Source organism: Phragmites australis, chromosome 2, assembly GCF_958298935.1.
Source record: "Phragmites australis chromosome 2, lpPhrAust1.1, whole genome shotgun sequence".
NCBI classification, from domain to species: Eukaryota; Viridiplantae; Streptophyta; class Magnoliopsida; order Poales; family Poaceae; genus Phragmites; species Phragmites australis.
The window spans coordinates 11,634,575-11,650,839 of record NC_084922.1 but is presented as its reverse complement, the minus strand read 5'-3'; the positions used below and the strand labels follow the sequence as shown (position 1 = coordinate 11,650,839).

The 16,265-nt window shown below is 42.3% G+C and overlaps 1 protein-coding gene and 1 pseudogene across 1 annotated transcript; one reads left to right on the top strand and one right to left on the bottom strand.

The window, feature by feature from the left end:
• The first annotated feature begins 2,370 nt into the window (after nt 1–2,370).
• LOC133909858 (eukaryotic translation initiation factor 6-2-like) lies at nt 2,371–4,239 on the top strand. The gene is made up of 7 exons (XM_062352403.1): nt 2,371–2,526; nt 2,659–2,758; nt 2,858–2,943; nt 3,062–3,106; nt 3,247–3,377; nt 3,559–3,669; nt 3,777–4,239. Exons 1-7 carry the CDS (start codon nt 2,517–2,519, stop codon nt 4,032–4,034), a joined length of 741 nt encoding a protein of 246 aa, XP_062208387.1. The 5' UTR covers nt 2,371–2,516; the 3' UTR covers nt 4,035–4,239.
• Nucleotides 4,240–5,894: 1,655 nt separating this feature from the next.
• LOC133902857 (pentatricopeptide repeat-containing protein At1g80270, mitochondrial-like) lies at nt 5,895–9,191 on the bottom strand (annotated as a pseudogene).
• Between the last annotated feature and the right edge of the window lie 7,074 nt (nt 9,192–16,265).

The following is a 16,265-nucleotide window of genomic DNA, read 5'->3' as shown; positions in this document are numbered from 1 at the left end:
CACCATTTCTTGCCTTCAATTTCAAAAGTAGGAGGACCACATACAACAACGTGAGTCTCCTCTTACATCCCTAATAAAACGGTACATTGGACTACCATACGAATTCTTGGAATTTAGAAAATTCTCTGTCATTATACTCATTAGATCCCTCAGCATTACGGACCATCTCCTCCAAATTCTCAAGAATAGCATCACCTTGGTCTATGAAATCATCAGTAATATCCTTGACATCCCCATCAGGAATAACTGCATCCACATCACAGTCAGGAGCACCCCCTTCATACGTATCACCATCGGGGTCATTCACTCCTTCTTCACCATGACTGGTTCAACAAGTATATTTCTCTTTGAATCCACGCATAATTAAGTGTGCATATATATTTTGTGCATTTTGAAACTTTCTCTCATTTCTCCGGTCAATGCATGGATAACACATAAACTTCTGATTCCTATTCAATGTATCCGCCTCAGCAGCATACATGAATCCAGATACACCATTAAGGTACTGTCACAAGTATGATTCTCGAGGTAAATCCAGCTACGGTCAGCCATATGTGATTTTCAAAATTACAAAACTTAATTGAAAATTTGCTAACAAATCGATTTGTCTCACAAATCAACATTCAAGATATTTTCAACTAATTATTCTCACTAGTTGCAGTACGTTTGCATTGATTTCCTCTACTTCAGTGGGAAACCAATTGACAAGAGCTAATTAATTGACAAAAGCTAGCTAACAGGCAGCCGTACCTTTGGACAACGAGTCGGTCTCAATTTGCAAGGGAGATGTGTGGAGAGACTGGCCCGGCCTCACCTTGCCTTGCAGTCCTCCCCTTTACCTTTCTCTTCCCCTCCCCTGTCCCTTTTCTTCCCTTCCCCTCCCTCCCCTTTCTCTTCTCGTGCGGTAGAAAAATCATAGCCACTTGAGAGGCAGTCACACGATCAACGGGAAAATCAGGACGCGGGCTGGCGCGTGGTGAAATATAGGCAATCATAGACGATTTACATCTAAACCCGTCTTTAATATAACCACTAATAGATTTTGGGGAAAACGTCTGTAAGATTTCAGACGGGTATACATTAAACCCGTCTGTAACTTCGTCACATATCGTTTTTCCTAGTAAATCGTCGCCACATACAGTTTAGAATAAAAACCGTCCAAGGTATGTAGAAATCGGAGATGGCACGTTTCTACAACAGACACTTCTTGTTAGAAACCGTATATGACGTCCTTCTTACTGTAAAAAACTGTCTATGATATACAGTTTGTAACGGGCATTTCTGTAGTAACGTGTCTTGTTTTCTTCATGAATCATAACCGGTGTAATTCCCTTTCAAATATATGCAATCTACTAGCAATCCTGCATAAGAATCCATGTATCATATTAGTGCCGAAAGGGAAAGTGGCAACTGAATTACCACTTCTCAGACCAATCTCAAGGCAGAGATTCCTGTGAATACTAGGCACTTTAATTTTCTCACGGATGGTACCACTACCACTGACACATGGCTACATCCAGAACTGGCGGATGACTTGTTCAGGTGCGTTAATATCGCTTGTGTAAGCTAGAAATCTTAATTGGTTAATGCATATGCAGCTGGACGCTCCGACATAGTGGCGGTCTATCCAAACTCGTCAAGCGCTTAGGTGTGCTTACTCGGTTACTCCCTTGTTCTACAGATGGACTACTGGAGACTGGAGAGTGCTTAATTTCTATATGGACACGCGCGCGCGATAAAGTGGTCTATACGGCAGCGATTTGTGAATGAGATTTCGTAGTTCCATCTGACAAATAAATTGTATCTTAGCTATACAGTGGCTAAAAAAACTTTTTAAACTACACTCAAGAATTTCTATCATAGGTGAAATTTTGTCGTGAAAGGATTTTCGTTCACTTCAGCGTTCCAACGGTTTCCCTACACGGTTCCCGTCACGAAAGGATTCTTATGGTCATTCCCTTTAGGACGGGATTCTATTTCCTTTCTCTTCACAATTTCCCTCAAAAGGAAGCTGTTGGAGATAAAAGAAAATAAAGAAAATAAGAACGGGGAAAAGAATCGGGAAGGGAACGAGATGAAGGGAATATGTTTGGAGATGGTCTTACGGTCATATCATCTTGATACGACGATAAAAATTAATAATACTTTTTTTTCAAAAAATCTGACAAATAGGTAAAACAATTTCCTCCCTTGTTCCATTATTCACAGGAAACAACTCTGACCACGACCACCGCATGGAAACTTGGCTCCAACGGCACCACCCGAGACTACCCGGCCGGAACCAAAACGTGACCAAATCAGGAAACTTGGAGACGACGAAACCAACTCCAACTCCAGCAGGACAAGACGGGGGAATCGCTCGCTCGCTGGCTCGCTCGTATAAGAATCAAGAACCCACCTGTAAATCGCAACCACCACGCCTGCGCGCGCGGAGCCCCGATCCCGCAGGCCCCCTCGCGCCCGTCCCCGCTAAGCCCCAACCACTCGTCTGCGAGAACTCGCGAGCGGGCCCGGCAATGGCGTCCCGTAAGGCTCCACTCCGCTCCGCTCCGCCTGCCCTTACGTTACTTACACACGCACTTGATGCGATGATCCGCGCTAATTACTTGTGATCGCGCGTGGTTTGATTTGCTTGCTGTTCCCGTCTTGCTGCCGCAGGCGTCAAGTTCGAGAAGTCGTGCGAGGTGGGCGTCTTCGCGAGGCTCACCAACGCCTACTGCATCGTCCCGGCCGGCGGCGGCTCCCAGAATTTCTACAGGTTGGACGACCCGAATCATCTCTATATGTTATGTGCCTGATCAACCAACACGTTGAGATTCCGACGAACCGTGTGTTACTCGTGCCTCGGTTTTCGCAGTGTTCTTGAGGCCGAGCTCGCCGGCGGCGTCCCGGTCGTCAGGGCATCCATCGGCGGCACCAGGATCGTCGGGAGGCTGTGCGTCGGTGAGTACCGCCTATCCCTTAGCTTGCCAACTTGATCGCGGTTGGGTTCGATGGTTTCTTGCGTGAAGCAGCTGGCTTGGCTTAGTTGCATGTTTCTTCTCTGATTTTTGTTGGTCAGGTAACAAGAGAGGGCTTCTTCTGCCCCATACCATCACCGACCAAGGTACTGTGAATTCCGCGAATTCAATGGTGCGAACAGCGTATTGAAGAGGGCAATGCAAGCATTGGCATCGCTTTCCTCTTCACTGACAGAACAGGACCGCAGTTTGACGTGCCTGCCTCTGGTTTTTCTCATGTCTCCAGAGTTCCAGCATCTGAAGAACAACCTGCCTGATCAGGTGGAAATCCGTCGCGTCGAAGAGCGCCTTTCCGCCCTGGGAAACTGCATTGCTTGCAACGACCATGTTGCTCTCGCACATCCAGACCTGGACAAGGCAAGGCCCTTCTCATACCCCTCAAAGCTCAATACAGCTAAGAATTTCACTCCTTACATTCCAAATGTCCCGTGTATCGGATGAACAAGTAGTATTTTGCCTATGAAGATGAAGTATATCAAAAAAAAAACTGAATGCCTGATGAGGTTGGGTCTTGCCTGGCTAATTTTGTATGGGACAGGAAACTGAAGAGGCCATCTCAGATGTTCTCGGGGTAGAAGTGTTCAGGCAAACGATTGCAGGGAACATCCTGGTTGGGAGCTACTGCACCTTCACGAACGAAGGAGGCCTTGTAAGCTCATCAAAACCAGCTTTTCACCTCAAATATCAGCAGAGAGTTGAACACACTGAACGCTGATCCCTATTTCTAAGTTCTAACAAAACCTGCGAATCATGTAGGTTCACCCGCAGACGTCGGTCGAGGACCTGGACGAGCTCTCGACGCTGCTGCAGGTACCCCTCGTCGGCGGCACCATCAACAGGGGGAGCGAGGTCGTCTCAGCCGGCATGGCAGCCAACGACTGGACGGCGTTCTGCGGCTCGGACACCACGGCGACCGAGGTTTCGGTGGTTGAGAGCGTGTTCAGGCTGAGGGACCCTCGGCTCGGGGCGCTTGGTTCCGACCTGAAGAACTCTATGGTTCAGGATTACTATTAGGACCTTGGACTTTGCCTGTTTGTCAAAGGGCAAGGCAAAGATTCTGCAGAGTTATGTCACTGAGGATTTTGATCAGATTGATCAAGCTGTTAGCATCTCAATTGCTTTATCCCAATTCCAAAGTACTACTTGTATAATTAATACTGTCCGGCTTAAGAATGTTTTGCCTACCATTGCCTTGTTAGATAACTCCGTTCACGCTTCACAGTTGTATTACTATACTCCCTCCGTCCAAAATACAATACGTGTTTTATTTTGAACAAATTAAACTTTGTACACTTTAACCAATAATTAGTTAAATTATAAGTATGTCCAGTATATAGAAATTATACAACTAGATTCATATTTCACACTATATTAGTCTTATAGCTATAAATAATATATTTTGTAAGAATCATTGTCAAAGTCTAATTTTGAAGACTGGACCATAATAAAACATGCCTCATAGTATTGGACGGAAAGAGTACTATGGTTGTAAGAGTTCCACAATTCAACAAATTTTTGGTCCCATCAGATTCTCCATGCAAGATCACAAAAGGTTACATGTCACGCAAATGGCAAACTTTAGCTTTTTTTCTTGAGATGCAAACTTTAGCTTTGCTAGCTAGCAGGTTAAATGAGGAATAGTGACAGACAAACATCGTGCAAGAATGCTAATCTCCATTCCTAGATCAAAGATATTGAGGATTAACACACAGGATTCTAGGGCAGTGACTTCAATTTTTATGCCCAAAATCCAAAATTAGATAACATACTTGAGCGTATTTATCGAAATAGATAATATGTAGTTGTATTTATTAATTTAGTATTCGTATTCGGTACACGGTGTGCTGAATACGGCACTGTTGCCCGTATTCGGCACACCGTGTGCCGAAAATAGATTTTTGAATACAGTACATTTTCGGCATACGGTGTGCCGAATACGGAAAACAGTGCCGTATTCGACACACAGTGTGCCGGAAAATACTTTTTCGGTGCACGGTTATATCAGTACTGAATAAAGTGTTTTTCGGCACACAATGTGCCGAATACGGTACTGTTGTCCGTATTCGACACACCGTGTGCCGAATACAATCTATTGTTGACATACAGTGTGCCGAGTACGTGCAACAGTATCATATTCGGCACACCGTGTGCCGAAAATATCTTTTTCGGTACACGATGTACCGAAAATCGCCGAATACGGATGCTAAATTAATAAATACGACTACATATTGTCTATTTCGTAAATACGCTCATGTATATTGTCTAATTTTAATGACTCGAAGTTCAGTAAAGCATGGGAATCCAAATGCGAACATGCACCAGTAGTTCGTTACAAGACTAAGACATTATTATCTCACCATATACTTTAGCAGAAACCCAAAAGCAACATGAGGGCCCTAACAGTATCCCATGTTGGCTGAAACTCTCTCCAACATATTACTGCACCTCACGGACAGCACCTCCCCTAGAGCTCAAGTAAGCATAGGACGGCTCTAGCTTGTGGCTATTGCTGGAACACAGCAGCACCCTCTCTGCCCTTGCTGCAGAAATGGGCAGCACACACACACATAGAGAAAGGAGACAATGACAAGGTGTTTTGGTGCTGCAGAACTTGGTAGCTTTTTCTGTTATGTGTATATTTCTATTTAAAGAGTTACAAGAGTAGTGTCCTAAAGGATTTTGCTGCTGATCTAGCATGGGTTCAGCTCCTCCCTATCTGCTCAAAGCTTGAGCTACAACATTAGAGTAGTCAAATTTGCTTTGACTACTCAACCTGAACAGGAGCTCAGATTGCTTCTACCCTAAACTAACTTTGGTTTTTAGAAGCTAAGGAAAAATATCTTAAGTATCAAGACTTATCTGTCATCCCACAACCTAATCGAGCAATTCAGATATTGATTTCTTCTTGGTAAACGGATGCGTAGCAGCAATTAAAGTTGCCACAGCACTGTTGGGGAAGATGTTGTCAGCCTTCATCCTCTCTTTAAATCCGTAAGCAGGGGCCTTTGCATGTAGAAATATGCATGAAGCAGCAACTGGTACTGTCGAAATCTCCCAAACCCATCTGCTGCATCTTGTTGAACACTTTCTCTGCACTGTGGACGTCTCCTTTCTTTGCATAACTATCAAGCAGCATCAGATATGAGTTGTACTGAGGCGTGATCCTGTTCTTCATAGAAAGCTTGTGTAATATGGAATCAGCTTTCTCCACCTCTCCTGCATCTACGTAGAGCGTCACAAGCGCATCCAGCGCTGGGGTCCCTAACCTGACAACGTCTTCATCCATCCGCTTTGCTAGTTCGTTACCCTTGTCTAAAAGGTTTTGATCGGCATCCACCCTTAGCAAAGCATTGTAGTATTTGGAAGAGTGATTTCCATTTCACAAACATATCCTCAAAAACTCTCTGCCTTTTCAACATTACCGAGCCTACCAAAAGCCTCTATAGCAGGCAGGCACTCATCTAGGCGAGGATGATCCTCACATAACTTCCAAATCCTTTCCACATCATCATTTTTGCCAAGAAAAGCATATAAAGGTAACAGAATCTTGCAAGCAGCACGGTTTTCCTTGATATCATCACCCTCCATTGACTCCAAAATTGCCTCTGCTTTCTCATGGTGACCATCGAAAGTTTAGTGCCTAGCAATTGTAGCTTGAAACATATGATCTGGCTCAACCCCATTTGCCTGCATTGATTCAATGACTTTCTCCATATGTTCTGTATCTCTGGCAGCTCCCTTGGTGTCTACAAGGAGCTTATAAGTGAAGAGAGATGGTTTCACATTCTCCTTTTCCATCATTGTGAGAACATCAGCAATCTTCTTCTTGTCCACCCTTTGTAGAGTAGAAGAAGCTGATTGCAAGTAAACACAGTAACCAGGAGTCCAAGATCCTTCATCCTATTGAAGACTTGCTCTGCTTTTTTGACATTTGCTTCAGCAACACAATTAGCCAAAAGTGTTCTGTATACAACCTCACCCCTATGAGATGCAGGAATTTTCTCAATATATTGTTCAGCTCTGTGAAGACCATGGACTTTAGCCATCAAATCAAGGCGTGAAGCGTAATCGCACTCTCCAAGGTCGAGCTGTTTGGATTCTTCAAGCCATTCCAGAAGCTGCAGCAAATGGTGAAGAAACTATATTTAGAGTTGGACACCAACCATGCTGAGATAAGCAATCATTATGGAACAACACCAGTTATCTTTTCAGAGGTTACTGTATAGTGTAGATCCAATCAGTTAAATGTACTACCAAGAGGTTCTTTACACCTATTAATAATCAAATAATGGACAGCCTATATGCATTTCAGAAAGTGATAATGAGCAATGGGCCAAATGTATTCACCGCCAAAGTTGTCCTCATTATTTGCATGCCTACTATAGCTGCTCAATTAGATCAGTTATCTAAATTGGTTTCAAGTATCCAACAACTATTTTTTTTAGGCCTCATCTTCGAAGTATAAGTTGTAGTAATCCAACAACTATTGTTGAAGGACTCCTTGAGGCTACATGTGCTTGCAATAAATATGGTAGAATAGTAGTAGCCAAGAAAGACTGCCACACCAAATGTACAGAACTACATTGAACAAAGCCCTCTAACATAGCTCCCGAAATAAGTAAAACAAAGAAAAATCCAGAGGTAGCCATTCAGAATGCAAATAAGTTTTATACATGGGTAAAATGTAGTACTTATTTTTCCCTCTAAAAGGCTATTGCGAGTCGTCAAGGAGTAAAAGTAACACACACTTCGCATATTATCAATAACTATTAGCAACATACAAATAAATAAGGTTCGTAATCAATTAAAAAATAGAACCATGTCCAGGGTAAGTTAAATACCTTCAAAGCTTTGGAGAACCACCTCTGCTTGCGAAGGTTAAGAATGATAAGAAGAGTTCACTCCTATCAAATGTATTGCCATCCTTAGCCCATTTTTTAAGTGATGTAGTCACGCCATGTCTTGGACTGTCCAACATGAGTTTAAGAAGGGGGGACTGAGAGGCCTTCATGTGCTCCTTCTCAAGTTTCGCATCAGCCTCCACATCATGCACGCCAGTTTCATCAATAGCATCCTCATCAGAACTATCTTCAGATGTTAACTATGTATCAGTTTTATCCGCTTCAAGTAGAACCTCTAGATCAGAAAACCTATCCTCCAACTCATCCTCCTTATTACAGGACTTCGCACCGACCTGAGAGGAGAAACTCCTGCTCCACATTAATTGGCCAGATGAAAATGGCATTTGGAATGCAGACGGCTTTGGTTGATGATATCAATCCACTTTACAGTAATCGTCCTCACAATGTCCCTCTACATTCTTTGCATCTGCATTTATCAGTACCTTAAGATTTGCGTAACCACGGACGCTCGTAATTTAGTGGGCACGAAGCCTAAATCAGCAGCAAACAATTAGCCAATTCAAATAGCATAATAAACTGTGTGTGCAACATGGAATATTATGTGTGATCCTAAGCAAGCATACACAGGCAGATAGAACAGGAATATCTACTACATCCCGCAAAACAAGAGCAAACAGACTAACAATTGATGCAGGACGTTTGAAAGGGAAAAAATAAGCAGGGGCAATGCTCTTTGTTCAAACACATCTAGCATATTACATGCTTATAACTTGTTATAACTGAATCTAACACGAAACAAACAACTAGAAAGGATCAGGACAAATAATGCTGATTTCACCCTTCAATACTAATACTTCAATTCTTGAATACCCAACAACAATATGTGAACCAGAGGTCAGAGATAATACCAGTAATTCCTACTACTTGGAAATGACCAATTCAACAAAGATGCGAACTTTTACCCGACAACGACATGATCGTTGCCTCGTTTGGAAATCGTGAACTACTAACTGGGGATCACGCATTCTGGCTTGCGAAATCAAATGCAGATAGCCAAAGAAGCATGGATATACTAAGCGCTGCAAGACAAGATGAAGTACCGATCACATGGAGCAGCACGCAGATCAGATAAGCCCGCCGCTAAAAAAACCACGGAATCATCAGGAGGACAGCAGCTTCTAGAGCAAATCTGATAACCAGTGGCAGCCAGGGAGGATCACTACCTGAGGGGGTGGCCGGCACAGCGGATAGCCCACGTAGCACGGTGCGAGGAGTCTCCAGACGGCAGGGCGCGGGGAGGATGTGACATGAGGGGGAGGGAGAAGGCGGCTAAAACCCTAGCTCCTTTTGGGAAGGGGGGCAAGGGGTGAGGAGCCGCTAAAACCCTAACCCGAGGCGAGCGGAGGTGCGGCTGGTGCGGTGAGCTGACGGCTACGGGTTTTGGATTTTTTTCCAGGGGTGCCGAGTGCCAGGCGAGAAAATTTAATAGGATGTTATCCTACGATTTCTTCTCTCTTCTTTTCAGCATAGTCATTAGATTATGAGATGGATGATGTAGATGAAGTCTCACGAGGATCTTGCTAGACAGGATCCTATAAAATTTGCTTCCGAGTGCTAGACTCACGCGCGATGTGTGCATGGGAATGGGTCATGGGACCTAAATCTAAACTATAAAAGAGCCAATTTTGAATTAGATTACTCTTTAAAAAAAATCTCCTTGAAACAATCAGAGCTCTCAGATCAATCCTCATCAATTGACATCCAACAATTCAGATTTGATTCATGAGTCTACCCTTGCATCTAACAGTTAGGATCCGAAGTTGGCAAACTCAATGGTAGACTCAATACCTTGCTTTCCTTGCATAACAACCGCGCCATCAATACCTTGCTAATTGTCATCATTGCCTTGATCTTTGCTTTCCTTGCATACCTAACCGCGCCCTTGATCGTGTCTGGCTATCACCGTGTCGCACCCCTCATCATTGCGCACTCATCTTCGAATCATGCACCCCTCATCCCCGGTGGCCGTCGCTCCCCTGCTCACGCGTGTTTGCCACCGATCCATGCCCGCACCTCATCGCCGTGCGTGTCTGTCATTGATCCGTGCATGCACTTCGTCATCACGTGTGTCTATCGTCAATTAGCGCCTGCACCTCATCGTCACGCATGGCCGCTGCCGATCGACCGCCCGACCCTCATCGTCGAGCGTAGCTGTCGTCGAGCCATGACCATAATTGTCTCGTGTGATCACCGCCTTTAGAGCGATTGACGTCCTGACCACCGCCATTAGGTATGTGAGTACATGAGCTTGATCCACGACTATTTTTACCTTTGGCTTCATCATGTTGAAATTACTTCAATCAAGCCCATAATTTATCATTGATCCCTCAAATTTACCTTTTGGCTTCATCATGATGTGATTGTTTTAATCAAGCCCATGATTTATCATTGACTGCTCATATTTACTGGACTTATGTAGTCTTGATTTTTTCAATTAAAATAAAATTAAGCTTCTGGAGACATTTGTATGTTAAGGATAATCAAGTAGTGGAGATGTAGTGCAACTGATTTTTTTTTTTTTTTGGTCAATTGTTTCATGTTGGTACCCAACAGCTCTATGATAGTTTTACATGGATTGCTAGTGCTGAATGTCGGTACCCAACAACTCCATGATAGGCTACCCCCTCCATAAGGAACTGAGCAATTAATTGAATCCACCAATCTGTGTTGTGCCATCTCTGCCTTTTTGTAATGCGGATCCCCGCCACAAATCAGTTAATAACAAAAACATGTAGGTCAAAAAATGTTCGTTACTTCATTCATGTACGTAAATCAAAATTGATGAGGATTTCCTGCATTCCTTTCCATCGAGAATGTTTGCATTCCTTCTGAATCCTTGTTTTTGGTCTTATGTTATTTTTTTTTATCTAGATATGGCTCACTTGTTGAAGGCCACAAGTACACCATGCATTGGTCTTTCTACGTGAGAAGGACAAACGTTCATCTTCAAACAAGAAAAGTAATGATGGTTGCACTCTTTTTACATAATTAACAAATGTCATCAGGACAGGTGATGTTTAACATGTGCTTCCTATTTAATATATAATTTATTCATCCTAATTTACTAAGGAGTGTTGAATGTGGTAGGTGGGCATGCTTTAGACACATCGGATGAACCATCACCGCATAGTGCTGATGCGGTGAAACGAAAGAGGCAGAGGGAAAGGGAAAGGTATGCCCAAATGACTGATCAGGAGAAAGAGAAGAAACAGATAAAGCAACGTGAATATTGCTTGCAAAAGAAAACAATGGAAGCTAGTGTCAATGTGCAGCTTGCTTCACCTACCACACCAGATTTGAATGTGCCAATGATACATTAGACGTACCATCGCAATACAGTGCGTCGTTATACAATAATACTGGCGCGGTGGAACATAAGAGGCGGAGAGAGAGGGAAAGGTATGCCCGAATGACTAATCAGGAGAAATAGAACAAATGCATAAAGCAACGTGAATATCGCTAGCAAAAGGAAACAACGGCTTCCAGTGTCAACGTGCAGCTCGCTTCATCTACCACATCGAATTTGATGAGGCATGGTACGAAAATAATATTTCTAGTATATTTATTCATTATATATTAGATATTACATTGACTGCAAATTTACATTATGAGTAGGCGTCGTACATCGGACACAAATTGGGATGCTAGAGTCCTTACTGACCGAGTTGCATACACCTTCAAATAACACACATGTGGTAAAAGGTAATTTGGAGTTTTATGATGGTAGACTGATAGTACTAATTGACATCTAATTTTGTGAGTTTTTATTAGCACACTTTAGGTGGTTTAAAATTACTTTAAGTGATTACCATACTTTAGGTACGGCACATACTTTAGTTCTTATTAGCATACTTTAGGTGATTAACATCAAATACTTTATGTGTTTTAAAAGTTGCTCAAATTGAAATGGCCCAATCTGAACTCACTGGGTTGCAGACCTCTACCAATACCACGTCCATGATAAAATTGAGTTTGACGACATATAATTTCATTTTATTATGAAATGTGTGTAGCAATTTCCTTTTTTAGTTTAGATTTAGATGCTTGTAGCATATGTAATTTCATATTTATACTCCAGGTCGTATACATGTAACTCAGTCCTGCAACATCATACCACTTGACAATGTCGTTTTCGTTATCCTTGACAGTTTTGTCCAGCCACACAGTAAGGAAAAGATTCATACCCTATATAAATATGAGAAGGGATGACGGCACCTGAGTACAAATTAGAGGTTCCAAATTGGATAATAGATGGGTGGTCCTGTTAAACCTCATATTGCTCAGGCGTTATAACTGTCACATCAATGTCAAAATTTTCTCAAGCATCAAGGTAGTGAAGTACCTCTTTAAGTACATTTATAATGGTCATGACTGTGCATCTTTCTCATTTGACCACACAAATAATAATGGTGCAATAGTCAATAAGATTAAATAGTATAGGGATGCAAGGTTTATAACTCCTACAAAGGCTGTGTACATGATTTTTGGTTTTTCATTGTATGATGTCTATCCTTCAGTTTTGCAACTTCAATTACACCTGCCTAATATGCATATGGGTGCATACGAAGCTACTGCAAATCTGAATGATGTTGTCAATCAGGAGAAATCTAAAAGGTCAATGATTACTAAGTATTTCCGTATGAACCGTGTGTACCCTTTTGCACGACAATTCTTATATAAAGAGTTACAAAACACAAAAGATGGCTCAAGTCTACCAAGAATTGGATCGAAAGAAAATAGAGACTACAGGTTGGAAGAATTGTTTACGCAAACCCTGCTGAAGGAGAGAGGTACTACTTGCTGGTGATCTTGAACCATGTGAGAGGAGCAACCTCGTATGAGAACCTTCAAACTGTACAGGGGGTTACGTACTCCACCTTTAGAGAAACTTGTGAGATTATAGGGCTTGTGGAGACTGATAAATCCCTTGATGATTGCTTGATAGAGTCCGCGTTGTTAGTCCCGATGGTGATTCCAGCCGGTAGGGGCAAGTCGCATGTGTGGCCAGGTGAGAGATCGAGCTAATCTTTTGGCCATAAGGTTTTATCGACTCACATCTCATTTGACCCCTATTTCACCAAACCGTGCATCGACCGATCCATCATATGAACCAATTATAAGAACAATAATAGATCCAATATATTACTACCACATATCACATATATGTGACCAATTGAGATAAAAAAATTATGCATGTAGACTCCTATACCATTGTTAGGGAATGAGTAGGCTATGACTAGCACAAATATTTTCTCTACCGCGTTCAAACAGGAAACCATACAAGTAGAGGATCATGGATCGTTACCATAAGACGCGCAATGCAACGGAAGAAAAGTTAGAGTAGACCGATCCAACTTTGTGCGCATCCTCGACCAGCTCTAAGAAGCGTTGCGTGTTCCACGACCAACTCCGAGTAGCGAATTGTGTTCCTTGACCAGCTCCGAGAAGAAAAGGGGAAGTAATCAATCACATCGACTAGCTCTGCAACCACGTAGAGGAAGTAGTCGATCACGTCGACCACTTTGTCGACTAGGCGCTCGCGCTCCTCAACAACCCTTAAGCGGGAGCGTCACGCTCCTCAACCACAGAACACGACCAGCATCACGATCTTTGCACTGAGGAGATCAGTGCTGCAATAGCAGCAACGCCTCTATGATATCCACACGTACATGGATGGAACGCCGTACGCCGATGTGCTAGCACCGCACCCGACTAGGGTTTTACAGAGAGTTTGGGAAGAGATAGCAGGCAGGGTTTGGTGGCGAAATCAACTCATGTGCCCACGTCTTCTGCCTACTCTTATATAGAGTACGCTAATGGGCCTTTAATCATATTAAAGTCTATCATGACTCTAAACCCTAATGGATATTCAATCATATTAAATCTCATTTGCAAATCTAATCTGCATACGCGATCGCCTCTATGACATATCACCAACAACATTAACCCGAACCTAAATTGGATTGAATGTAAAGTTCGGGCCTAGCTTCCTAGTTCATTACCGGTTCATAACATAAACCAAAAATGATACTATCGTTGTTGGTTTTTGTTTTGAGTCAGTAGTGATAATAACCTTTCACTACCGATTGTCTTCTAGAACCGGCAGTGTCACAATTTTTCTTATGGACCAGTACTGAAAATCAAATCACTACCAGTTTTAGTTGGTCTGGAAGAGATGAGGTGGCAAAAAAAAAACCATTTCTCTAGTAGTGATAGTTAACCTTACGACTCATCCATCAATGTATTATTGTATCAAACTTAAAAAAAACCTACACTCCTAGTTAATTAAACTTAAAATATAATCATGAGTAAATTTCATAAAACTATAACTATTTGTATCATTGTAACATAAAACTATAATTTTTAAAGTATATTTCACAGAACTCAAATACTTCGACCATTGGTAACAAGATTACAACTTTTAGCATATGTGTGATTAACAGGTGGGACCATGCAATGTGGCACATGTATAGTTGACAGGTGAGACTAGGCCATTTGGCATATGTGTCCTCGCGAAGAAGCCGGCAAAGAACAGGCGGAAGGGAGGTTGGTATCCCACGGACGCGTTTGGAAGCTTTTGGGGAAGTTGGATATGCCGCTGGTCTCTTCCCCTCTTGCCTAGAGGCTTGATGAACATCAGCCTGGGTGCCCCCGATAGGTTCAGAGATAAATCCCCCTATTCTTGAGCCCATTCGATCAAACCGTAAGAAACGTAGATCAACATGCCCATCGATCAGTATACTCCACATTCATTATCAGAGATTATCCCTTGACACAAATATTGATGGCTCTACAAAACTATTAGTGGGTGTGCACAGTGCCAACAATTTGATAGGCAACATCACATCTAAATATCTAATGCATCAAACACATACACATTTTTTCTTAATGATAATCTTCTCCAGAAAAACTAGGAGTGCCTAAGCATACCTGTGAGGAACCATCCAAATTTATTCAGATTAATCAATTGGGCGATCGTTTGATAAGATGAGAGATAACACATGTTCGTCTTTCGACATGCCACATGCTAACTCATATCTCACCACAACAATTGCAACCACCAATGATTACAATGAATACAATCTCATTAGTCCTAGTATGTGTTCTATGCCCAAGATCAGAACAAACACGCTTGCAACAAACTTCATCATATCAAGACATAATAAAGAACGAGCAATGTAAATATATTACAAGCCAAATCATTAAAAGTTCAATGGTTTAAAGTTCAATGTAACAACAACAAAAGCTAGGATGAACAAAATACATCAAATTTATATCCTAGCTTGTTGATATTACTACGCAGTGGAAAACAACTTATAAACAGCAAAATAGATGGTGCCATTTGCCCCGGGGCACCATCCTGTCACCACGGGTAGCCCACTATTACTCTTACCCATCACCGACATCGGAAGGCATAAAGTAATCATATACTATTCCACCCTCACCTGCAAAAAACTCAACAATAACAAGGTGAGTACGAAAGTATTCGTAAGACTTACTCAATAGTGGGTACATATTACCCGACTCTAAGGATCATGCATTTGGGATGCGTAGCAAGGAGTATGCTACAAGGTTAAATGAATTTATACGCATAAACAATTTATTGACTTAGGAGCTTGAGCACCTAACATATCTCAAACTTAAGGTTTATTTGGTAGAGTTCTCCCTGATTCAAATTTTCTGTGGGGAGTGATTCTCTGGAGGAAGTGATTATGTGACTGAAAGTAATTCTCTAGTGATTCTCTAAAATAAAATATATGGAGGAAGTGATTCTCTGCGGAAAGTGAATCAGGGGAAGCTGTTTTTTCAGCTCCCTAACTTCTAGTTCATTTCAGATAATCACTCCCACGGATTCCACTCGGAGAACTAAAAGCTGAAAGCTGCTGTTTGGCAAAGCTCCCACTGATTCGAGCAGGGAAACTACTCTGAGAGCTCTGCCAAACAGAACCTTATGTTATTCCATCATGAGAACATAAGTGTAGGCATAACCATCATAAGAGCATACGCTCAAAATAGAATTACACGAGCCAACATACCACATAAAACCACATTCACCCTAATCATAAAAAACTCTATGATTGACGCGGATGGACAAAAACGTACTCATGATCGAGAGCGCGGCAATTCAAATTAATTTTACACAATGCAATGAAGTACTTCTTTACCACACAACACGAGACCATGCGGCTCAAGCAACCGATCAATTGCAAGAGTGGGGGGGGGGTGCCCATTACAACCTTTCTCAATTAAGCTCAACTGCTTGGAACATGCGTCTCTCGGTGCGGAGGCTATTTAGTTCTACTCCTAGAGCAAACAAGAGGTA

Coding starts and splice junctions, on each gene's coding strand:
- LOC133909858 (XM_062352403.1), top strand. Junction 2,759..2,857: donor GGCTCCCAGAATTTCTACAG/GTTGGACGACCC, acceptor CGGTTTTCGCAG/TGTTCTTGAGGCCGAGCTCG. Junction 2,944..3,061: donor CGTCGGGAGGCTGTGCGTCG/GTGAGTACCGCC, acceptor TTTGTTGGTCAG/GTAACAAGAGAGGGCTTCTT.